The sequence below is a fragment of the Trichechus manatus genome, unplaced genomic scaffold (assembly GCF_000243295.1).
Source record: "Trichechus manatus latirostris isolate Lorelei unplaced genomic scaffold, TriManLat1.0 scaffold00005, whole genome shotgun sequence".
In the NCBI taxonomy this organism is placed as follows: Eukaryota; Metazoa; Chordata; class Mammalia; order Sirenia; family Trichechidae; genus Trichechus; species Trichechus manatus.
Genome location: NW_004443941.1, coordinates 13,279,382 through 13,305,247, shown reverse-complemented (window position 1 = coordinate 13,305,247; position 25,866 = coordinate 13,279,382). Strand labels below are relative to the sequence as shown.

The 25,866-nt window shown below is 45.5% G+C and overlaps 1 protein-coding gene across 1 annotated transcript in view; it reads right to left on the bottom strand.

Moving 5' to 3' along the window:
• LHCGR (luteinizing hormone/choriogonadotropin receptor) overlaps nucleotides 1–25,866 on the bottom strand; it is a gene marked incomplete at its 5' end in the record, with an annotated part of 74,207 nt that overhangs the window by 4,676 nt on the left and 43,665 nt on the right. The window contains 4 exon segments of the mRNA XM_004369593.2: nucleotides 1,776–1,856; nucleotides 5,437–5,622; nucleotides 8,365–8,439; nucleotides 12,966–13,034. Of these exon segments, the coding sequence (XP_004369650.2) occupies nucleotides 1,776–1,856; nucleotides 5,437–5,622; nucleotides 8,365–8,439; nucleotides 12,966–13,034 (411 nt within the window).

The window sequence follows — 25,866 nt, the reverse complement described above, 5'->3', positions numbered from 1 at the left end:
ACATCCGAGGCACTCAGGAATGGTAGTCTGGCAGGAAGTGGGAGGTAGAGGGCTAATTGTAGAGAATGCTTTCACAGCAAGTGCACTCTACTTAGAATGTATATGAATTTCAGGTCATTTTGGGGGTGCTGTTGGAGATTAGGCGACTTATCTTAAAGCAGTGTTAGATAGCAAACTCCAGACTGCATGGTCATGTGGTAGGCTTGGGGCAGGCTGATGAGGATTCTTGGGGATGGGCTAAAGTCCTCCCTCCCCCCAAGCCACCGCTCGGTTCCACCATTGACTGTACCCAGAAATGGCTTCCTGTTCAGGAGAATAAAGCCATATGGTGGCAAGAATTACGTGGAAAGGTGTCTGACTGAGGGAATATCGAGAGGGAAAGTGGAAAGGTGTCTGACTGAGGGAACATAGAGAAGAGTGGAAAGGTATCTGAGGGAATATTGACAGGGAAGAGTGGAAAGGTGTCTGACTGAGGGAATATTGACAGGGAAGAGTGGAAAGATGTCTGACAGAGGGAATACCAAGAGAGCAGAGTGGAAAGGTGTCTGAGGGAATATCGGGAGGGAAGAGTGGGACGGTGTCTGAGGGAATATTGACAGGGAGGAGTGGAAAGGTGTCTGACTGAGGGAATATCGAGAGAGAAGAGTGGAAAGGGGTCTGAGGGAATCTTGAGAGGGAAGAGTGGAAAGGGTGAGGGAATGGAACACTGGAGGATAGATGGCATCAGACCGAAATGAAAGAAAAGGAAAAGAAGGAGACAGAGTAGCTACCCTAGTTACTTTTACATTCTTCAACAACTCCCTTCACCCTCACAGCCTGGGAATCAAATGCTATTTCTGCTGTTCTTACAGATGAGGAAAAAGTCTCAGGAAAGCTTAAGTAGTTGTCCAAGGACACCCAGAGTCACGGGAATGGCACTGCCAAGGAGTCGTACCAGCTGAGGACCCTAAAGCCCAGAGTCCTTCCACCATACCACCTGTATATAATTTGGAGATTGAAAGGAAGGAGAAAAAAAAAAAAGAGAATAAAAGGTGTAGAAGAGGGAGTAGAGATTAGCCAGGTATTTTAGAGGGGCATCACATTTCTCAGCCAGAGACAGAGGAGCGGATACTGAAAGTTCTTAATCTTAGTAAACGTGGCACAGGGACACCAGGCATTATCTTTTGAGGTGTCCGCTTTTACACTTAAGGTACGTGGAAATGCCAAGGCACCCAGCATTTACAGCAGGAAAAAATGTTAAAAATCAGTCAGTAGGATAGAAAAAGCTCCCATCCAGCATATGTTAGTGATAGCAGGAAGACTGAACAGTTTTAAACTCAGGAGCACAGTGGTCACGATGGCCTAAGCCTCTGAAGGGAAGTGGCTACTTCTGGAAGCTCTGTCTGCAGTTAATTCACCAAGTGGTCTTTGTGGAATGCTGACCGTGTGATGAGTGAAAATTCCTACCACTGAAGCTATTATTTCAACGGGCCCTTAGTGACAGAAGAATGCCCACAAATAAAATTTTAATTTCCGAGGAGAATTTAATTGCTGAATGAACATTTAGATACGTTTTTCAAAGATTTTTTTTTTCCCACCAGTTGAAGCAAATACCTGATCGACTAGATGACACTTGCAAAGAGAAATTCCCATTTTGAAAGTTGTTAAAAAATACTTGGCAAACATCCCCCATCAGCCAAGACTTTTATCAAAAGAAAATCGTTGGCGCCGGTAATGATAAGGTGTCTATAGAACAAGATACGGCTTCCTGAGTTTCTTTGCACGCAAATACTTACAGCGTTTCATTATCTGGTTTCCTTGCTGTGCTTTCACATTGTTTGGAAAAGTTTTCAAAAATGGAAAATGAAAAATTCTGCCTGAAAGAGAAGAGGTAAAAAATAAATAAATAAAAATAAAGCAGCAGTTGAGCTTTTGGTCTTTAAACTAAACCTGATTTCTGCTTTTGTTCATCCACATTCCTTCCCTATTACACCAGTGTCATGCTCTGCACCATTGTCCCAACTGAAATGCTTCCTGGGGAGAGAGTAAAGGCTTCTGAATTGTCATTAGAGTACTTCCAGCTCAGATAAAGTGCTTCTGAATGCTAAGTGTTTTGTGTGTGCTCTGGAGATGAAAAGCTTAAATTTGTCATATCGAATCATGGATTTTTCAATGTTCATTAAAAGCTACCTTTACTGTGTATTAAGGTTTGCTCCTTGCAAATCTCCTCTCCACGCTGACCTGGATGAACAAATAACTATTCTGAGTTCCTGGCTTTGAATTGTAAGTGGGAATCTCTTTTGGGAGGATTTGAAGATTCTGGACCTGTCATTATGAGGTGGATTTTATGGTTTTTTGCTTATGTGCAGAAATATAGGTGGGTGCTTCCCACTCTGCCATCTTCCCCGTTAAGAAGATAAGCTGATGGCAGTGGGGTGGGGTGGGGGGAGAATGTCAAGAAAGTTAAAGAAGGCCTGGACTTACATTTCCAGATGAAACCAAAGGGAAGTACAAAAGAAAATGGATGAATAAAATAGGGAAAGGAGAGCAGGTTGTGAGAAGCTCAACATTTACTGGGGAGGAAGGAGAAATGGGCTGATTCAGACAGACATTTCTATGTTACTCTTCTTCTCCAGTACTCACGAGACAATTCTTTATAAGAAAAACTTCGTACAAAAGTAGGAAGGTGGGGGGTATATCAGAATTATTTAACCTACAGGACTCACTTTCAAAAATTAAACAGCTTGTCATTTTGGTTCAGGATTGTAAATCCTCAGACTTGGATGAAATTGTGTGTGTGTGTGTGTGTGTGTGTGTGTGTGTGTACATGACGCTGGCTCTAAGAGATCTTGTATGTGAACAGATTTACAGTTAACAGGAAATATGGCTGTTCTTGGCCTTCAGGTGATAATGCTGGGTTCTGTCTACTCTATCTCTGCTGAAATTTTAATCACAGATACTGAGGAGGCCTTTGGGGCCACCTGCCCAGGCAGCTGTGTGCATTATCCAGGCTTAGCAGCTGCAAGGGCAGGGGTGTAACTCAGAGTTTGCACAAACATCCTACTGGCCCAGCTTCAGGCTCTCCATCTTTACTGGCACCCAGGGTTTCGAGCTTTATGGATACAGAGGGAGTCAGTAAGCTTGTGATTCCAATCAAGACGACCTCCGTGTGACCTCATTCCCTTCTCACTCCAATACCGACTGGCCTACAATTGTTGTTACTGTTGTTAGGTGCAATTTTGTCAATTTTGACTCATAGCAACCCCATGGGACAGAGTAGAACTGCCCTAAAGGGTTTTCTAGGCAGTAATCTTTAGGGAAGCAGATCACCAGGTCTTTCTCCCTTGGAGCTGCCGGGTGGGTTTGAACCGTCAACCTTTCCGTTAGAAGCCAAGCACTTAACTCTTGTGCCACCAGGGCTCCTTGGCCCACAATTACATAATTCCTCCCTTTTTCCCCCCGTAATCCTTTTTTTCCTACCCAGAGGTAGTCACTTTTATATACTTTGTACATGCTAATGATTTCTGAAGGGGTGTACCCTCTTGGCCATGAAAATGGAGGGGTCCAGAATCAGCATTATCATAAACCAGAATCAATGTCACTCTCCTAATTGGTCTCTCACCAATGTTGCTCACTTCCAACCCCCTCTCCACCCTGCTGCCAGAGTGATATCCTGTAAAAGCACATCTGAGTCATCTTGCTGTAAATTCCTGAGTGGTCCCCCATCCTCTGAGCTCCTTGGCCTGGCACTTAGAGCCCAGCATAGCCCACCTCTCCCTGGCTTTCTCTCCTGGCTCATCTCCTCTGTGCACACATGAGTATTCTTGTTCTAGTTTCTGCACTACTTCCTTCCCACTCTTCTCCTTTGTGCCATCACACACGCACAGCATGTCTTCTTGGAATACCTTTGTTGAACCCATCTAGCCAAACCCTATATGTTCTTCAAGGCTCAGCATAAGTCACCTCCCTCAGGAAGCCTTCCATAAACCCTGCTACCATTTAGGAACTCTTCCTCTGTGCTGCCAGAGCATGCTGTTCTCAGCTCGTCCTAACATTTGTTGTATTATACTTATATGTTGGTATTCCTGTGTGCTACCCACACACAGCTGTCCCTCCATAAGGGTTGGGATGAGCGCTGATCATCTTTGTATCCTCAGGCCTTAGCACAGTGTTGAGAACGTGGGAAGTCCTCAATTAACGTTCTGTGAAGCTCAGTTTTAGGGTTTAATTGTGCATGACTCTCTGAGTACAGTGAGTGCTTTATCTTCTCAGCTACCACAAAAGCTCTATGCGAGGTGCCTAGCAGTACATGTACAGTACATGCTGGTTGACTAATTATAACCCGTTGCCCTCGAGTTGATTCTGACTCATAGAGACCCTATAGGACAGAGTAGAAGTGCTCCATAGGGTTTCCAAAGATGGGCTGGTGGATTCGAACCGCCAACCTTTTGGTTAGCAGCTTGAGCTCTTAACTGCTATGCCACCAGGGCTCCAGACTAATTATAGATAGGCTGATTCCAAACAAAGACAGCTGCATTCCAGTGTCACTCTCTCAGCGCCTTATCTAAATGATTGAGGCTGTGTCCTTAGGCTGAATAATAGCCCTTCAGGGCAGTGTTTTTCAAACTGCAAGTTGTGACCCATCAGTGGGCCATGAAAACAACAGAATGCAGCAAGACTGGCATTAAAAACGAACAGTGAAACAGAATAAAGTAAAATAGACAAGAAAACATCAAAGTGCATCACATATAAAAAAGGTTTAAGTCTTGCTTTTTCATATTTCAGTTAAATATGTGACATTTGTACTGGATTGCAATGGTCAAAAAAAGAGTCTGGAAAACACTACTCTAAGGGAAGAATGGAACCCTGCCACCCTGCCATTACATCCTGGATTGAAGTGAATCGGCAAGATGGCCCCCACTGGGGACGAACCAACCAGGAGCTCACACTCCTTATGCAAAGATAATCCTTTGGGAGCTGGGATTGTGTTCTGTAATGGAAGACATTCTTCTGCTGGAAAAGAAATAGCTTTAAAAAGCCAAAGAATTTCCACAGCATTTTGTGTCCCTTTTTAAAACTAAAGATGAAGACACTGGGTGACCTTTGCCCTCCTGAGCCTGCTCCCCACTTGTTTAAAAATGGTGTTCTCGGATGAGCGTTAGAGCCGATGGACCTTTTGCCTGCCAGTTTTGTGCACCATTGCGCAGTTGCTAAAGTCGCTGTCATTCAGTTAGCCCAGAATTGGCTCAGAGGCCCTCTGGCTGCAGGGTGAATCAACTCCCACGAGGGAGCGGGCTGGTTCACTGTCTTCTTGTCTGTCTGAAAGCAGCCCCATGGCGGTGACCTTGGCCAGGAAGGCAGGGACTGAAGGGGCAGGGAGCCCTCCACCAGTTGGCCCTTTTGAACCCTGAGTTTCTCGCACAGCTTGGCAGGTTTTCCCTTTTGCTTTTTACTTACTCTTTTGTTGGCAAGTTTCTAAAAGCACAGCAGTGGCTGGGGTACGTCAACGTGGCATCCAGGAGACTGGTAAATTTTTCTCTTGACGGCAGTTTTTTTAGGGCATAGGATGACATGGCAATTAGCGTCTGAATGGACTCCAGCCCATAGCTAGGCAAGGCCTGAAGTTTGGTGGAAGAAATGTCCCTGAACAGCAAAGGAGAGAAAGGTGTTTATTTACCTTGTACGTTTGATTCATAGAATGAAATCTCCTCACAATGATAGTATCATCCTGGGTTCTGAGGAACCCTCCCACTTGTCTCCATCTTGCTCTCTCCTTAGTTCTCTTCAGTCATCCCAGTGAGATCTGAATGCAAAGAAGCTATGCTGTGTTTTTCTCATACGCACCCGTTATTCTTTTCCAGGTTGAGTGTAGCTCGTGGTACCTGCCCTACATTCGTTAGCATTTTTTCTCTCTTCCCCCTTTCCTTTCTTCTGTCTCTCTTTCCTTTTCTCCCTCCCTCTCCCTCTCCTTTCTCCCACTTAGCAGAAGTGAAAAAAACTACCTGTTGTATAGAATACAGCAGGCACATGCAGTGACATCAGCTTTTGTGTCCTGCTCTGGGAGGAAATACTCAGGGCTTCAGATGCCTCGCGAGGTCTTTGAGTGAGCAAGCCCAGCGGGGTAGATTTCAGAAAGCAGAGGCTGGTTAGCGATTAAGGGCCGCTGTGCGGCGTTAGCCATCATCTCCCTGGGAAGCAGAACACACCTTCTCTAAAAGCAACCTGGAGTCATCTGCCCAAAGCAAGCAAACACTCGGCCATGCAAGCAGAGCTGGGTGGAAAACTCAGGCTTTGCAAACAAGGTCCCGAACGTTTCACTTTTACCAGACTTGAGGCAATGTCAAAGAAAATGCCAAACAAGTTAGCTGTCAGGAAGAAGAGTCAGTGGGAAGTTTTAAAATTCTGCCCAACTTCCAGTGGCTGTTGCTGGTCCTCTGTGAAACTTTTCCGGCAGCACGGCCCCCCTCAGCCACCTGCCTCAGTATTCAGTGCCCAGCATATGGGAGGGGGCCAGTAGGTGATTGACGGACAGACGACCTTGGCAACATAGAGCGATGACTAATGTGGGCCTTTGGTGGAATAATCAAGGCAGGAGAATTTGCCTTACTGCCTCCACCCGAAGGGCTACAGAACTTTGCTACTTTTGTGCCCTTGTGGATTTGGGTAATCCATGTTCTCATTCTGCTTTATAGAGTTATTTTCTTTAGTGTGTTAGGGATTGAGCACATGACTCTTTTGCAGTTGGGGATTGATAGTGGTGGGGGCAGGAAGTAGAGTCAAGAGTTGATAGCAGATAAGAGTTAGGAAGTGGACAGAGTGTTGGGCTGATAGTAGTGGGAGGTAGAAAGTGGTCAGAGTCATGAGTTGGTACTGGCAGGAGCTAGGACATCAAGAATACCTGGGTCACTTCATGTCCTTGCTTTGCTCAAAGCCCTAAAGGTTCACCGTTTCACTCAGAGCAAAGACAAAGTCCTTAGAGTGGCCACAAGGTCCCGCATGACCTGGCTCTGTGCCACCGCTGTCCTGATGTTCTATGACTCTCCTCTTTGCTCACTCGCCCACCGTACTGGCCTCCTTGCTGTTCCTCAAATACACAAGGCAAGTTCCGGCCACAGGGCCTTTGCTTTTGCTGTCCCCTCGACCTGGAATGCCCTCCCTGCACATCGCCTATGCACCTTGCTCCCCGACTTCTTTCAGGTGTTTGCCCAGATGACACTTTTCCAGGGCGGTCTTCCCTGACCATCCTCTTTAAAATGGTAGCTCCCCCTCCCCAGCCCGCCTCTTCCTCAGCCAACTGCACTTTTCCCCCTAACGATGAAGACCATCAGGCATACTATGTATTTACTTACTTACTTCATCCTTGTCTGTCCTCCCTCGTTCTCTGAAGGCAGAGACTTCTGCCTTATTCTCTGCTGTTTCCTTGATGCCTACAGTGCCTAGCACATGGTATGGGCTCAGAAAAGATTTTTTGAATGAATGAATAAATAAATGAACAAGTGAACTCGGTTGCCCTGTTCACCGTCTTTCTAGTACTTTTCTCATTTGAAAATCACACGCCTGCTTATTGCTTTGCCTGTTTATTGTTGTCTCCCTGTCTCTGACTGTAAGCTCTTTAAGGGCAGGGCTGTTTTTGCTCATCACTGTCTTTCCAGCAAGGTGCTGGGTAAAGAGAAAACAAAAACCAAAACCAAACGCATTGCTGTCAAGTCAATTACGACTCCTAGTGACCCTATAGGACAGGGTAGAACTGCCCCTTAGAGTTTCTGAGGAACGGCTGGTAGATTCAAACTGCTGACCTTTTGGTTAGCAGCCAAGCTCTTACCCACTGCACCACCAGGGCTCCAGCAGAGGCTGTGCTCAATCGCTGTGAGTTGAATGGATGAGTGACAGGGAGCCAGAGGACGGTGTAATGGCCGGGTGCCCCCACGGAGGGGGTGATGCCGTCGCCCACGTTAGAGCTGAGCATCTGGGCCCCGTGGTGTCCCTTCCTGAAGCCCCACTGCAGCTGCACTTGGTTTCTGTAGGATGTTTCAGGCTCCCCGAGGCTTCGTCAGAAGGCCAGGGTTTCCGTTTCCTGCTCCTTCTAATTTTCCCACGTGTCCTTACACTGAATCCATTAACTGAGGGAACGTGGCTCCGCTCTCGCACCCTCAAGAGCCCTGTCCAGCCCAGTGCTGGGGCCAGTCAGCTCGCTGGCCGTGGGTTCCCGCTAGTGGTGTCGGCTGGGCAGCACCCCCTCTACCAGCAGGCTAGGCTGCTCTCATAGGTGGCCTTCTCAGCTGCAGAGGCCGATGCCACACACCAGGCTGGGAATGATGTGGCAGACACCCCAGGAGGCCCGTTGGACCCAGGGGGCGGTCGGGGAGGCAGCACCGCTGTACTCACAAGATGTTGGGCCCAGTGGCCCCTCGGAAGGCTCCGTTGTGCATCTTCTCCAGATGTACATTTTCCTTTAGCTCCCTGTGGGCAAGGACAGGTTCCTTAGTGCATTCTGCACCTTTTGATAGTGTAGACAGTCATAGCTGTGTACACACGTGCTTGGGCCAACCTGCCTGGTGCGCAGGGCGAGACAGGGAAGAGGAGGAACTGCCGGTAAAGTGCAGCAAAGACGCGCTAGTCCTTGGCCACACTGGGGAATGACTAGTGTGTTAGGCATCACCTTTTCTCTGCAATTTTCCTCCTCACTCGGTGGAACCCTTGGTCCTACAACTTGCAGTACTCACCCTTTCCCGGATCAATGAAGGTTTTACTATGAAGTGAAGTCGCTCTCAGAAGGAAACTGCTGTTTAAACCCCACGTTCTCAATGAAGAATAAAAGCTTGATTCCTGCTCAGAGAGCCTCCCACTACCCACCAGTGGCAGCCCTGTTGGCCCTGTCCAAGCTGGAGCAGACTCTGAGGATGACTGGGGGAGGAAGGGGTCAGCGATGGTTATAGGATTCTCTTTGGCCACTGACCTCATTTCTCTCTGTATCACCTTTGCTTTTCCCTCTTCTTCTCTGAGAGCCGTGTCTACTTCAGGAAAACCCGGCAGAGCCAGGTTCTCTTGCCTCACCCCAGGGTCACTGAGCTGCCCCACTGACAGGGTGGACTGTGTGAATGGTGACCCTTGCCATTGGGGAGTGCTGGCCCACGCAGTTGTACCTGGTGGCCCCATCTTGCTCCACAGCTGTTACGTGGACACACTGGCTCCAGGGGCCCCTACCATGGTGAGGTCATTCCAGAGGGCCTCTCTCTTCCTGCAGGATTTCACTGTATCCCACCAGGAGACTAACTGCCCTTAGGCTTCCTGACACGTCTAAGTTGTGTATGATCATCACCAGGTGTGTGTGTTGTGTAGACCAAGGGTTGAGGGCCAGCGCTCTCAAGGCCATGGGAGAAGCCAAAAGCAGCTACAGCAATAGCTACCACAGGCTTTCTCTTCCCTTTAGCTCAAAGCAGCTCAGGGAACCTGCTCTCCGAAACAGCTCAGCCTGGCCCTGCTGAGCAGCCTCATCAGACAGGAGAGCTCTCAGTGGCCCCGACTGGGCCCTGATGCGAGTGTCTCCAAGCCCAGGACACCCAACTCTGGGTGGTCAAGAGAGCTAGGAGAAGAGTCCCTGGGCTCAGGCCTGCCAGCCTTCCTTGGAGCACTTTCCTCCTACAAGAGAAGGGTGGTAACCTCAAAGAGCATTCTGGAACACCCTGGACAGTGAGCACAGTGTACATCCATTGTTGGTGTGATGATTTCAAGCACGGGAACATGATTCTTCTGCACCACTGTTACGAGAGAAAGCAAACCAACAAACCAACAGCCACCCCTCAGCCCTGTGAGATGCCTAGGTAATTACCTGTGCTCCTCTCACTGCTCTGCATCTTTGCCCTGGTCTCTCTGCTCGTCTCCAAATCGCGCCTGCCATCTATACCCTGCCGAAGCCCTGCAGCTCACACCCTGGGTGGCTGTTTGCCGCAGGCTTCCACTCAGCACTTTCCTTGGAAACCCTCAGTCCTTTCATCAGAACGCGCCCGTCAGTCTCACATCGCCCCATCCCCTGGGTGCCTTTCCATTTTCAAAGAGATGAGATTGTCAGAGTCAATTGCTGTTTAAAATCTACATCAAAAGAAATTTTCTGTCGCAAACCTCCATGGCTCTTCTTCCTGTTTCGGTTTGTCTTAATTTTGTTCAGTTATGGTCATAAATCGTTGAAACCAGTCTCGATGAGCAAATAATCCTTGTGACAGCCAGGCCAAATTAATTGTTCAAATTGCATGACGGAGCATTTCCCATGTTTTATTAAAACCTGGTCTTTCTGTAGACTTATGACTATGCATGAGGTAACTTGGTCAGAAAAGGAAATCAAATGCATCTGTCACACTTTCCTGGGGAACTCTCCCAAGTGATGTGGCCCTCCAGGTGTGAGAAGCACAGGTAAGGATGACCTTCTGAGGCACAGTGGGAGAAACTCTACACTCCACGCAAAGCTTTCCTAACTGAGATGCTCTGGGAGTGGTGAGGACTGACTCCCGGAACCCTGGAGGTATCTGAGGGCAACCAGAAGCCCTTCTCCTGCCTTAGTAAACAGAGTATTTGAGAACTTTGCAGAGCTTCTGTGTCATTGTTCGGCACAAGTGTGTATCTGAGGAAGGTGTCTGAGACTGGGCTGGATGTATATTTAGTTTAAAATTTTTGCTTGTTCCAGTTTTGAACACTACTTTCTTCTCCCTGCCCTGAGAATAGAATTCAAACCCCATACCATGGCCCCCCTAAAAGGAGCCCTGGTGGCACAGTGGTTAAAACACCTGGCTGCTAACCAAAAGGTCAGTGATTGGAACCCACCAGCTGCTCCACCTGAGAAAGACATGACAGTCTGATTCTGTAGATTGTCGTTGTTGTTAGGTGCTGTCGAATCGGTTCCGAATCACAGCAACCCTACGTACAACGGAATTAAATACTGCCCAGTCCTGCACCATCGTCAAGATCGTTGCTATGTTTGAGCCCATTGTTGCAGCCACTGTGTCAGTCCATCTCATTGAGGGTCTTCCTCTTTTTTGTCTAGGGCTTTCTAAAAGGTACTGTTGCTGTTCCTTGAACATATCCCATGCCCCCTCCTCTGGGACATTCTTGCTGCCCTCTTCCAGAATGGGGTTTCCTCCTACCTGTGCCTCTCTAAATCAGGTCCAGCTCAAAGTCCACCCCTCTCATGAGGCCGTCTCTAGCTCCCTTTGCCCCTGCCTTTGGAATCCCAGAGGACTGTCCCTCTCTCAGGGCAGGTGACATGTCTAGCTTTCTATTTCAGTTACTATTAAGTGTGCATTTATTGCCATTTGGAGGTGACTCTTTCAAAGCTGAAAGCTCCTACAGAGCAAGCACAGGACTTATTCACCTTTGTTTCCCTCAGATTACAGCATGCTCCTTCAAGCACAGCTGATGCCCAGTCAACACTTGTGAGCAAACAACGGAATGAGGTGTCTGAGGGTGCTGCTCCACGAGAGGATATCAATGCCTGATTCCACTTTGGCAGAGACAGATTAAACTGGCCAGAATAAACCCTTCATTAAATTAAAGTCAAAAAACAATAAAAAGTGTGACCCACAAGAAAGTGAGACGATTCATGCCATGATAGGAAGAACAGCTTTTTAAAGCTACCATTTCTTGAGCACTCATTATGTACCAGACCCTGTGCTAAGCACAGAAAAATCTAATCATATTTAATTACTTACTCATCCATTCATTGAATAATAAATGACCATCTACTATGTGCCAGGCACCATGTTAAATATGGCGGATACAAAGTAGAGCTTTTCACTTTGGTGGAGGTATCCTCAGAGCAAGCCTATGAAACACTGTTGATCCATTTTATAGGTGAGGACTCTTGGCTTAGATACATTAGGCAATTTGCTCAAGGCCACACAAGCTGATCAACAGTGGGACAGGATTTTGAATCCAAGTCAGTGACTCTAAAGCCTATTCTCTTAGCCAACAAGTTATCTAGCATGTATGCATGTAGTAAGATCTTTGTTTAAAGTCTACAGTTACAATAAATACATAGTATATTGTATAGACTTGTGCTACTCAACTTCAGACTGGTAGCATCAGCATCCCCTGGAGCTTGTTAGAAATGCAAATTCTCAGGCCCTACCCTAGACCTATTAAATCCCAGGAATCTGTGTTTGAACAACCTCCAGGTAATTCTTTACCCCCACCCACCAGGTAATTCTTATGTGTGTTTAAGAAGCACTGGTGTAGACCATGGTGTAGATGACTTGTCTATTATAAAAGCTTCTCCCCAGCCCCTTAATTTAGGCCTTCATTGAGCTTTCCATGTGTGCTCTTAGTTTTTATTACACACAAGTGTAGAGTGATCATCACCTCACCCTGTACCTATTAAGGTTCACTGGTCCCAGCCCCCGCAAGCTTTGTGAATGTGTCAGTGTTTTAGAAGAGGAACCACAGAGGTTGAGAACCATGAAGGAAACAGTAGGGACACCCGCCCCCTTGAGTTAAAGGCTGCTAACACTGCTGACTAGGGTAGCTCCCATACCCTGCGGAAAATTAGCTTGAGGCTCCCCCGCCTCCCACAATAGGGAGATGGGGCTGAGTGGAATTGTTGTGGCCGATCACGCTAGTGAATGATGTTACCCAATTTCTCTGCTGGCGGGCCAGGGAGAAGAATGTCTTTTCTGAAACTGCGCTGCCTCTCACATACTGTCCACCGAGTGAGGGGGTTAGAGAGGGAGGCTGTGAAATGGAGGAGGCATAAAGGAGGGTGTTGAATATTTCAGCAAACTGTCAACTTCAATGTATCGAGGCTGCATCTGTCTTTGAAATCAGGGTGCTCTGGGGTTTCCAGCCAGCCAGTTGCCTAGTAACACGTGGGAGGCACCGAGGACTAGCCACTTGAAAGTTTATTTTTGCCCTGAGTTAGCTGCTGGAGATTGAATGGGATCAGATAGCCAGAGGAATGTTTCATTTTTATTCACGGGCTGGGGAAATGAGCGTGTACTTACAGTGAAATCAGCGTCGTCCCATTGAACGCGTGACTTTGTATTTCTTCAAATCCATTTCCATATAGTTTGCTGAAGGAGGGAGAGAGGGGGTTTAGGAACTGGAAGGCAATGAGAGCAGCAGAGTTTCGAGCTCACATTCTTCTTCCTTCTGTGACATTTATTACTAAGGTAATTACTGGCATTCACAGTATCTGGCTCTGTTTGTCTAACGTTTTAGGTTCTGATGGCGTGGTGGGATGAAGCTGTACTTTGGGTCTAGTTTACCTCCATCTCTATCTTCACCATCACCACCACCATTTTATTAAGTGTGAATTAAGGGCTGGTACTTGACTAACCACTGAGCCTTGGTGGTGTGGTGCAGTGTTTAAGAGCTTGGCTGCTAACTAAAAGGTTGGCAGTTTGAATCCATCAGCCGCTCCTTGGAAACCCTATGGGGCAGTTCTACTCTGTCCTGTAGGGTTACTATGAGTCGGTTTGGTTTGGTTTACTTGACTAGCTATTCCATGTATATGTAGTGATTTAATCCTCATCGTCTTGTCCATTACACCAATAAGAAACCGAAGCCTCAACGTGGTTATGTAGTTTGCGCCGGTCCAATCAGGAGAAAAACATCAGACATTTCCCAATAGAGATGCATTTTACAAAATAGCTGACCAGCAATCCTCAAAACTGTTAAGGTCATCAAAAACAAGGAAATTCTGAGAAACTGTCACAGCCCGAAGGAGACATGACTACAAGATGGAATGTGCATCCTGGATAGGGTCCTGGGACAGAAAAAGGACGTTAGGGAAAAACTGGAGAAATCTGAACAAAGTATGGCCTTTACTGAATAACAGTTTATTGATATTGGTTCATTAATTGTGACAAGTATACCACACTAATATAAGATGCTGATAGGAGAGACTGGGTGCCAGGTATATGGGAACTCTGACAGTCTTTGCAGTAATTCTGTAAATCTCAAACTGTTCTACAATAAAATGTTTATTTAAAACATTAAAAAAAGAGAATAACATAAAAAAAAAAAAAAAGGATCACAGCAGCAGAGCTGGGCTTTGAGGCTGTCTGCTTGATGCTTCTGGTGCCACAGGCATAGATAGGTACATGGGCTTTCTGGGTTGCTGGAAAGCTGGTGGCTGAGGAAGGCTCCAATACTGAGTCAGCTTTTCCCTCTCTCGGATGAGCCCTGGTGGCGCAGTGGTTAAGAGCTTGGCTGCTAACCTAAAGGTCAGCAGTTCGAATCTACCAGCCGTTCCTTGGAAACCCTATAGGGCAGTTCTACCCTGTACTATAGGGTCGCTCCGAGTCGGAATCGACCGGATGGCAACAGGTTTGGGTTTGGTTTTTTTGGAAGAGTATGTGGTTTTGCTGATGCTAAATTTGGCTCCAGAAGCAAGAAAATCTCAGTGTCTATAAAAAAGTTCCTTAAGACTCATTAGTGGTTAGTGAAATCAGTTTAGTGGGTGCAATCAGCATTTAAGAAAATGAAATAGGACCCATAGAAAATATAGAGTGTGTGGTATGTAGTGAGGGTAGTGTTTTATGACATTTTGTTCTACCATTTCTGTATGTTATGCATGCACAGACATATACACATGCACACGTATGTATATCCGTGTGCTTCTACCCTGAATAAGACATGAGAGGCTCCTTAGAACACAGACACTCAGGAAGGTTAGAGCCAGAAGGACCTTGGAGATGATCATTTTAAAAAGGAGGAAACAGGCTCCCAGAGGAAAATGACTTATCTAAACTGGTTGGGGCAGAAACAGGACCAGAACACACTTTGTCTGGGGCTATTTCTAGCACATCGGTTTTGCTGGTTGTGTTCATTTTCCTTCCCCCAGATTTCCATGTGGCCCACTCACCCTCCTCCTGGTGGGCCGAGTTCAATGCCTTCTTCTCCATGGGGCCGTTCCTGGTCATCCTCCAGCATTCCCTAGGCCCCTTCCCTGATTTGTTTCTCCTCCATTGCTTTACACCATCTGACCCACTATTATATTTTACTTGTTTATGGTCTAACTCCCTCAGCAGAATATAAGCTCCACGAGCGTAAAGATTTCACACTGATTTGTTCATTGCTGAATCCCCTACATCTAGGGCTTGAAACTGGTTTGTTCTGGCTGGAACCCCTGCTGAGAATTTGTATTTCTAACTAGTTCCCAGGAAGTTATGCATGAAAATCACCTGAGGATCTTATTAAACTGTAGATTCTGATTCAGTATATCTGGGGGTGGATATGGAAATTCTCAGCAGGGAACTTGTTAGAAATGTAAATGCTAAGCTGGTTCAAAGCCTTGTCTACAATAGTGCCTAGCACCTGGTAGGATTACAGTAAATATATGCTCAATGAATTGGATGGTCTTATGTAAGAAAAATTTCCTACTGTAAATCACAGCCAAACAAGTTTGAAAGCCATTGACTTAAATGAAAATATTGGTGTCGGTTTTTCAGGAGTAATTATGGAAGTCCCAAGTAAGAAAGGACAGTGGTGCAATAGAAAATTAAGCTTCTTGTGTCTGGCAAGACCCCAGCTTTACTACACGGGGGTTGCTGGCAGCTGCATGCCCATGGAAGGGACAGGCTGGGGATGTGACTTGGGAAGCGGTTTAGGTACAAGCTTCACCTGCTCCTCCTCCAGGCTTGTTGTCAGCAAGGTTTCTCTAGCCTTTGTGAAATCAAACAAGCACTAAATTTCACCTCGTGGGCATGCATGCGTGCCTACGTGCGTGCATGCGTGTGGCGGGGGCGGATCCGGTCTCTTTCCATTAACCCACACCACATCTAAGACAATCAGCATAGAAATAAATACAGGTGGGACTACTGTTGAAGCATATTTAGACACTGAAATTCAGAAAATATAAATTAGAGATTAAAAAGTAATTCTTAAAGTCTCCTCATTGGGTTGAGTCCAGAGAGAGCAGAGAAGAGCAGGGATGTGTTTAATTCATTTCTTAAAACGCCTGGACCTCACGTAATGCCCGGTACCTGGCGGAGCTCAGTCTGCATGGTGTGAGCAGCGGGCTGGCCCTGGGGGGCTTTCTTCTGAATTCCTCTGGCTTTCGAGTTTCACATGCTAGCTCTTAAATATGTTCTGCTTTGATTCCTGGATATCATCTTTCAATAGTTTTCCTTCCCCATTTTATATCATAGAATATATCTATCTGAGAAGATGGATACTCTGTCTAGGCCTGTCATCCTGCATAATTATATGCAATCTTCTTACCTCCTTAGCAGCTCAATCCCACTGGAATTCTTTTCTATTTTAGACTTAGAATCTTATTCTTGGACCGCCTTCTGTCATTCAGGGGGCTCAATTTCTTTATAGCAGTCTGTTTTAGATGGAAGAATCATGCCATCTTTTCTCTGAACTTCTCTGAAGTCTGATTTCGTAGAGTCTAGGCCAGTATTTATGGAAGCTTCCTCTTCCATTCACCAAATCAGAATCACCTGGGGTTGCTTGTTAAACTGCAGACGCTGCTGATCTGCTGACCAGGTGAACTGCAGACCTGCTGAAGCAGAATCCAGTGGTAGTGGGATCCCGGAATACACAGGCTTACAAAGGAGCTCCCCCGTTGAGCCTGGGCCTACCAGTTTGGGAGCCCTTGTCCTGGGGTGTATTGGAGGATGTTGGCGGTTCTCATCATTTTCATGATGCAAATCGGATGTTCTGTTGGCCAGAATTAAGACCAGAGTCTATTCCCCTCCTTGTTTTCCTACCTTTTGAATGATGCAGCTGCCTATGTAGCGAATCGAGAAAAAGTAGCCCCTGTCCTGCTTTTAGAAGCCTGAGTGGCAAAATCGGCTTGTGATTGGCTGCTAATCTAAAAGGTTAGCAGTTCGAACCTACCCAGCAGCTCCGCAGAAGAAAAGCCTGGCAAACTGGTACTCGTAAAGACTGCAACCAAGAAAACCTGATGGAGCACAGTTCTACTCTGTTAGCCCATGGGGTCCCCGTGAGTCAGAATGGACTAGACGGCAATGGATCTGCCTTTGGGTGAGCAAAGCTGTCAGGGGTTGTATGACCGCTTCCTTGTCATGGCTACGTGCTGCCCTGATCCTGGTTCAATACACGTTAGGATTTTATCCTCCTTTGTCGGGCTCACAATGCCACTGCCCTAAGTGCAGCCTTATGGTTAAGTTTGCAGGCCCTGAGCCCCACATCCTTGCTCTACAATTTAGGAGGTGAGTAGCTGGGCAGGTGACTTAACCTCTCTGTGCCTCACTCTCCTAATCTGAAAATAGGGATGCTGATAATAGATCCACCTCATGAGGCTGCCGTGAGGATTAAAAAGGTATTCACAGGTATGCCCTTAGCACTGCTGCTAACAGAGCAAGTGCTTGATGTGGTGCTGCAATTGTTGTTGTTGTTGTCTTTAGCTGCCATTGCGTTGGCCCCTGACCGTTTTTTGGCTGTAATCTTTATGGGAGCAGATCACCAGGCCTTTTCTTCCGTGGAGTCACTAAGTGGATTTGAACTTCTAACCTTTCAGTTAGCTACTGAGCATAAACCACTTGTGCCATCCAGACTCCTTATAATTATTATGTTGTTATTATTTTGTAGTGGCCTCTGGCCCTCTGACTGGGACAGAAGGAAAGGGTTTCCCGTTTTCTGCTCTATATAGGATTTCCATGAAATGCAGGTGACCTGTTGACTTGAACTGTCATCCTCCTCTACTGGGGTAGGGATTTTTATACCCTGGCTGGAGCAGGTCAGGTCAGTGGCTTGGTCTGCCCACAAAGTACTTACTCTCCAAGGGCCCTTAATCTTTTGGGGGCTTGTTGGCATCACGGATATTTGGATATTTTTCATATATATGTATGCTTTTCTTTTCTGGAATAGCTTTGGTGCCCCAGCTTTGCGAAGGCTGCAGCTCACTGCTTCCTTTTCAGCTGCTTTACGTCTCTGTTCTTGCGGTTGCACACAATAGAACATGCTGCCTTGTGATTCCAGAGCGGCTTCCTTACTTTGGAGACATTACAGTGTGAGTGGGAGGCCACATGCTGTCAGGCCTGCACAATGCTTTAAATGCCCTTTGGAAACAGCTGGAGAGTCACTTCAAATAACTCTTCCCCAAACACCATGGTGCCAGCACGAAATGAGGAGGGCTTCCTTTGCCTTGAGGATTCTGTCACCGCGCAGAAATGAAGGCTTAGCCTCCTCTCCTCTGTTACAATAGCTGTACCTTACTTTAAAGCATTGTCTCGGCTCTCTATTCAAATGTCAGTAATTGTGAATCAAACAGAGAGAATGGCACCTTTTTGTTCAAAACACGATTGCAGCCTTAGAATGTAATCACAGATGACACTTTAATTCTGAATGCTGCCTTATCAAGAACTTCAAGTATTCCTGAGGCTCTGAAAGCATTTCTGGGGGTAGATTAGCAGTATCAGGTGTTCTGCCGTAGTTCTTCCTTTGATCATGTGGCCACCTGGTTTCTGGATGATTTTAAAAAGGAGGCCTAGTTTAGGTTTACAGATCCTCGGGGTCTCAAAGAGTGGCCCCATTGCTGAAGGGCCAGGCATACTGCTTTAGAAAACATACCCACTGGTGATAAATAACCAAAAACCAGTTGCTGTTGAGTCAGTTCCGACTCATAGCGACCCTACAGGACAGAGTAGAACTGCCTCATAGGGTTTCCAAGGAGGGGCTGGTGGATTCGAACCACCGACCTTTTGGTTAGCAGTTGTCACTCTTATCCGCTCCATGATATATAGCTATAAGCAAATTTTTGTCAAATGATTATACCAAATCCATCCTAAAGAAGGGGAACCCTAAATTTACCATTTCTTTTCCTTTCCCATCTTACCTTCAGGACTTTGCTGAAGTCCTTTTATAGCTGAATAATTCCCTGTGGATGAAGCTGACACTTCTATAGCGGATGTGCCATCAGTAATTGTATGGTAACCAAACTCCAGTCACTAGTTCTGAATGTACAGCAGGGCTCCCCACATTTCCACAGGCTCACAGGCTCCATGGCAAGGGCTCCTGCTCTCTGGAAGGGGTGCCTCCTTCCTTCCAGCAGCTCTAGGTTGCCGTCTACCTCCACCTCAGGTGAGTTCACGTCATGCCATCTGGCTTTACCACGTGGAGCTAGTAAAAGGGGTGACAGGCATCAAACAGAATGATGACAGTAATGGATTATAATATAGTGAATGATATTTTTTAAAAATCCACACTGTATAGTGATATTTAGAGAGAAAGAGAAGGAGAGAGAGGAAGGGGGGTAACAAGAACAATAACAAAAAAAAAAACAGAAGAGGAAAGCTCTTTTTTTTACAGAAGAATGCTGGCTGGTAAATGTAGAAGGAATGATAGAATTTAAAAATTACTACTTTTTAACTCCCCATGTAATAACTCCAAGGGTCCCTGGTGGTGCAGTGGTTAAGCACTGGGTTGCTAACCAAAAGGTTGGCGGTTCGAACCCACCAACTGCTCAGCAGGAGAAAGATGTGGCAGTCTGCTCCTGTAAAGATTTGCGGCCTTGGAAACCCTATCGGGAAGTTCTACTCTGTCCTATAGGGCTGCTATGAGTTGGAATCGACTTGGCGGCAGTGGGTTTATGTAATAGCTGTTTTAGATCAGGACCATCCGTGGATGCTAAAACCACTGAATGAAAGGTTGTTGGGGAACAGGATATTCACACAAATTCAAAGTGTCCATCACAGTTCACTTGTTAAGTACAAAGGGAAAAATGGGCCCTTAAATGAAGAGGTGTAGCAGTCACCACCTTAACCAAGCAGCCAAGTAGTGGGAGAGTATGACACCATGTGCCTCCTGGTTTGATGCAGTGGGAGAGACACAGTGTCCCCTTTGCGGTGTTCTTGCAGAGAAATGTTTGACCCGAATCTGTTTGTGATGGTACAGTCAGACCAGTCCAGACAACTTGCCGGGCCTCCTCAAAATCCAACGTCACAGGGAACAGGATGTCAGGGAGGCCTATTCTCGATGGAGGAGGAGGCGGATTGGGAGGAACCGAAATAAAACAGCAAAATGCAATGCATAAACTTTGACTGGATTCTGAATTTTAAAAAACATCTTTAAAAGACGTTTTTGGAATAGTTTGGGACGTGAATATGGACTGTAGACTGGATGATGCAACGGTGCTGTAGTTATGTAAATCGTCCCTGTTTTGGGGAGATACTGCTAAATTATTTAGGGGTGAAGTGTCATGTTTTCTATAAACTTTGATGGTCTGGCGAAAGGGAAGTGTGTTGTGCATACTCACATATATGGAGAGATGGAGTGGATGTGGTAAGCTGTTAATGGTTGGTAAATCTAAGTGAGGTATATCATTATGCTGTTCTTTCCATTTTCCAGTGGATTAAAAATTTCAAAATAAAAAAAAGTATTTAAAAGAGGTGAAGAGACACGATGTTCTCAGGATGGTCTAAAACAAACCACTGGCTTGATTGGGGTTGCTGAACTATAGCTTTTCATTGTGGAGGTGAAGTGTAATTGACAGTAGGTGATTGGATTTGCACAAAAAACACACCAAGCCTGTTGCCGTTGAGTTGATTCTGACTCATGGTGGCCCCATGTATTGCACAAGGAGGTATTGATAATCCCACTGACTAGGCAGAGAGACAGGCATGGTAAGGTACTGTGACTTGGTAAGGCTGCTCAGCTGGGTCGAGAGGCAGAGCCAGGACTGGAACCCAGGTTTCCTATTTCAACACCCAGCAGTCTCTGAATTGTCATCAGTGCAGCCTGGCATCTTGTCATCTTTAGCCAGGCATCCCTTATATGAAGGGTCTTGGAGAATGAACTGCCATGACCTTCCCTTCTCTTTGTAAAGTTCAGACGTGGATCAAAGTTGTGTTCTTTTGGAGACTAGTATGACCAGTCATCTGAAATATTTTTAAAGGCATTGCAGCCAAATCCCACTCACTCAGGGGTACATTTAAAGGTGGCCTCTTGAGGAGATTTAATGAAAAGCCAGAGTGACTATAAAAGGACCTTAGGGTATAATACATCCTTTTAGCATTAGCCCCACTGAGCTTCTCCAGCATTCAGTGAGTGCTTTGTTTTCATTAAATGAGCTCACAGCTGGTAAAGATTTGGGACAGGAAAGGTTTTACAAAAAGGAAAATCTCAAATCCTACTAATAATGGAAAGAGAAGGCTTGCTTCATTATTTTCTAATTAGGGAGTGGAACTTCATAGCTGAGAAAATAAGGTTTTCCTCTTTAAGTGTAATACCGTTTTTCCAGCAGGGTACTCCCACAATCCTTGATCCTTTGCTTACAGAAGGGCCCATTCAGCTGAGAACAAGTGCCAAGCAAATAACTAATCACTCCCCTTATAGACGATGGGCCAAGAGTGAGGAGGGGGAAGAAAGCGCAATGCCCCCACAGGCCTTTGGGAGAGATGGATCCCCAATCCTCATTAACTTCAGAGGTGGGGCAATTACACCCCATTGGCATGCACTGTTCTTCCTAAAATAATAACCAACATAAGTGAGCACGTGGCCCTGTAATAAGAATACCATGTAGCTCTTGTGTGTGCATGCTGAAATGTGATGTGTGAGAAGGAAATCTTTGCTTTCTCTTGAATTTGATGGGGTGTCCTAGTCTTGTGAGTTCATAGAACCCTATGGATTATCCCAGCATTTGTTTTCTTCTTATCCTCCTCCTTTTCTGCCCTTTCATTCCTATTCTACCACCCCCGTTGCTGTACATTTACTGGGGAGAAGTACCACTTGGTTCCTGAACATTATCAGATTTAGGTCAAAGTCAAAGTAAGTCTTGGATATTTGAATAGAGGCTACTCTACTAGGTGATTTTTTTCTTATTACTTTTCTCATAGAGTTACTTCTAAGCCTTTAAACCTGTTCTCCTGACCTTCAAGGCCCTTTGCAATCCAATGTTCGTTATTTATTTAAACTTATTTCCCATTCCCTAATCAAGGTGTTTAGTCTGTAGAACAGCTGGACAAAAGATTCCAAAGGGAGCCTAGAGAAGACAAAGTAATGTGTTATAATGAAATGCGCAAAGATCTAGAGTTAGAAAATCAAAAGGGAAGAACACATTTGGCATTTGTCAAGCTGAAAGAACTAAAGAAAAAATTCAGTCCTTGAGTTGGAATTTGGAAGGATTCTACTGGGAAAATATTGAATGATGCAGGAAGCATTGAAAGAAGATGGATGGCATAGACAGAGTCACTGTATCAAAAAGAATTGGTCGATGTTCAGCCATTTCAGGAGATAGCATATGATCAAGAACTGATGGTATTGAAGGTAGAAGTCCAAACTGCTCTGAAGGCACTGGTGAAAAACAAGGCTCCAGGAACTGGCGGAATATCAGTTGAGATGTTTCAACAAACAGATCCAGTGCTGGAGGCACTCAAGAAATTTGGAAGACAGCTACCTGGCCAACTGACTGGAAGAGATCCATACTTGCACCCATTTCATAGAAAAGTGACCCAAAAGAATGTGGAAATTATCAAACAGTATCACTATCACACACAAGTAAAATTTTGCTGAAGATAATTCAAAAACGGTTACAGCAGTACATCGACATGGAACTGCCAGAAATTCAAGCCAGATTCAGAAGAGGACATGGAACGAGGGATATCACTGCTGATGTCAGATGAATCTTGGCTGAAAGCAGAGAATACCAGAAAGATGTTTACTTGTGTTTTATTGACTATGCAGAAGCATTCGACTGTGTGGATCATAACAAATTGGGGATAACGTTGCAAAGAATGGGAATTCCAGAACACTTAATTGTACTCGTGAGGAACCTGTACATAGATCAAGAGGCAGTCATTCGAGCAGAACAAGGGGAGACTTTGTGGTTTAAAGTCAGGAAAGGTGTGCATCAGGATTGTATCCTTTCACTATACTTATTCAACCTGTATGCTGAGGAAATAATCCGAGAAGCTGGACTATATGAAGAAGAGTGGGGCATCAGGATTGAAGGAAGACTCATTAACAACCTGTGATATGCAGATGACATAACCTTGCTTGCTGAAAGTGAAGAGGACTTGAAGCACTTACAGATAAATATCAAAGACCACAGCCTTCAGTATGGGTTACACCTCAACATAAAGAAAACAAAAATCCTCACAACTGGACCAATAAGCAACATCATGATAAATGGAGAAAATATCAAAGTCGTTAAGGATTTCATTTTACTTGGATCTACAATCAATGCCCATGGAAGCAGCAGTCAAGAAATCATGTGACGTTTTTTATTGCTTTGGGCAAATCTGCTACAAAAGACCTCTTTAAAGTGTTCAAAAGTAAAGATGTCCCTTTGAGGACTAAGGTGCACCTGACCCAAGCCATAATATTTTCAGTCGCCTCATATGCATGCAAAAGCTGGACAATGAATAAGGAAGACCAAAGAATAATTGATGCATTTGAATTATGGTGCTGGTGAAGAATATTGAATATACTGTGGACTGCCTGAAGAACAAACAAGTCTATCTTGGAAGAAGTACAGTCAAAGTGCTCCTTGGAAACAAGGATGGTGAGATTTCATCTGAAATACTTTAGACATGTTATCAGGAGGGACCAGTCCCTGGAAAAGGACATCATGCTTGGTAAGGTAGAAGGTCAGTGAAAAAGAAGAAGACGTTGTTTTAGGCTGGGTTCTCTACAGAAGCAAAACCAGTAAAGTGTCTATATATATATATAGAGAGAGACAGACAGAGAAACAGAGATTTATAGCAAGGAAATGACTCACGAAGTTGTAGAGGCTGGAAAGTCCCAAGTCCATGGGTCAGGATAGAGGCTTCTCCTGACTCAAATAGCTGCAGGCACTGGTGAACCAAAGATCCAGACGGGAGAGGCTGATGAATCCCAAGATCAGCAGGCAAGCTGCTAACTCAAGTCCGAAGAACCAGAGGTCAGAAGAACAGGAGCCAGCTGCAGAATCCAGAGTGAGCAAAAGCCCCTGAATCTTGCCAGAAAGTCTGCCTATATTGAATGCAGGCCACACCCCCAAGGAAAATCCCTTTCAACTGATTGGCTACTCATAGCAGATCCCATCATGGAGGTGATCACATTATATCAGATCTCATCATGGAAGTGATTACATCATTATGTGACTGCCAAACTACATCATAACTGCCAAACACACTGAGAATAATGGCCCAGCCAAGTTGATACACAACCTTAACAATCAAAACCCTTGATGAGATGGACTGACACAGTGGCTGCAACAATGGGCTCAAACATAGCAATGATTGTGAGGATGGCACAGGACTGGGCAGTGTTTCATTCTGTTGTGCCTAGGGTCACTATGAGTCAGAGCTGACGCAATGGCATGTAACAACAACAGCAAGCAGAGTGTTTACTCCAGTTGAGTAAGCTACACCCTGCTCACCATGTTCCCAGGGGCTTGCTGTTCCCTCCCTTGAATTCCTTGTTCCCCTTTTTTCTGCATGTGGTGGTGCATGATGGTTAAGAACATGTTTCTGGAGCCAGACTGCATGGGTCCAAATCTTGGCCTTGGGCAAATTACTTTACCGCGCTGTGTCTTGGTTTCCTCATCTGAAAATGGGGCCGAAAGTCCCTACTTCATAGGGCAGCTGTGAGGTGTAAATGAGTATAGGTATTTAATACACGCTATCTAAGTATTCTACCACTCATCTGTCAGTTTGTCATACCGGCGTGTAGCTGTGATGCTGGAAGTTATGCCACCAGTATGTCAAATACCAGCAGGGTCACCCATGGTGGACAGGTTTCAGTGGAACTTCCAGACTAAGACAGACTAGGAAGAAAGGCCTGGTGATCTACTTCTGAAAATTAGGCAATGAAAATCCTCTGGGTCACAACATAATATTGTCTGATACACGGCTGGCAGATGAGCCCCTTAGGTTGGAAGGCACTCAAAATGTACGGTGGTTGCAGCCAATGGACTCAAGCATACCAATGATCTTGAAGATGGCACAGGAGCAGGCAGCGTTTTGTTGTTATACATTAGGTCACCATGAGTTGGAGCCAACTTGGTGGCAACTAACAACAACAACAACATCTAGATATTAGCTGCTATTATCATGTTTAGGCCCCTGGGTGGCGCAAAGGGTTAGCACTCAACTATAACCTAAAGGTTGGTGGTTTGACCTGACCCAGTGGTGCCATGGAGGAAAGGTCTGGTGATCTGGTTCCATAAAGATTACAACCAAGAAAAACCAATGGAGCAGTTCTACTCTGTAACACATGGGGTCGCCATGAGTTAGAACCAACTCAGTGGCAACAGGTTTGGTTTTTTTTTATTATCATGTTTACCCATACAAATTTCACTTATTCTCTGAGGTCCAACTCAAGTCTCATCTCTACCCCATAGCCTCCTCTGACTACTCTAGCCCAAGAGGATTTCTTCGTGATCTTATTTCTGTGTATCACACACTCTCCCAGCGAGTATCTACCGGCTTGTATTATTCTTTGATTATTTCATGTCTTTTCTTCCCCTTGGGGTTATGAACTTCTCGATATGATATGGATTTTATTATATTTCTTATGTGTTCCCAATAAAAATATGTGTAGAGCCCAAATCCTAAGACACGAAAATACCTCCCCACTCAGAGCTGGCTCTGTGCATACCCTGCTTCTGACAGTGGACATGAAGAATGAGTAGTTCTAGACCCATTCTCCAGTGAGGGCTTAGAAACACTTTAGAGACAGCTGGGAGAGCTGTGGTGGGTGAGGGAAGTAGTGGGAGTAGAAAAAGGAGCTTGTAAGGAAGTATTTTTAGGATCTAGAGTCTCCTTCGCCATGTTCAAGAGTTGCAAGTAAAGAATTTATTTATTTATTTATTTTATTGTACTTCAGGTGAAGGCTTACAGAACAAATAGTTTCTCATGAAACAGAAGTACACATGTTGTTTTATGACATTGGTTAACAACCCCACAACATGTCAACCCTCTAACTTCTCAACCTCTTTTTTTTTGGGGG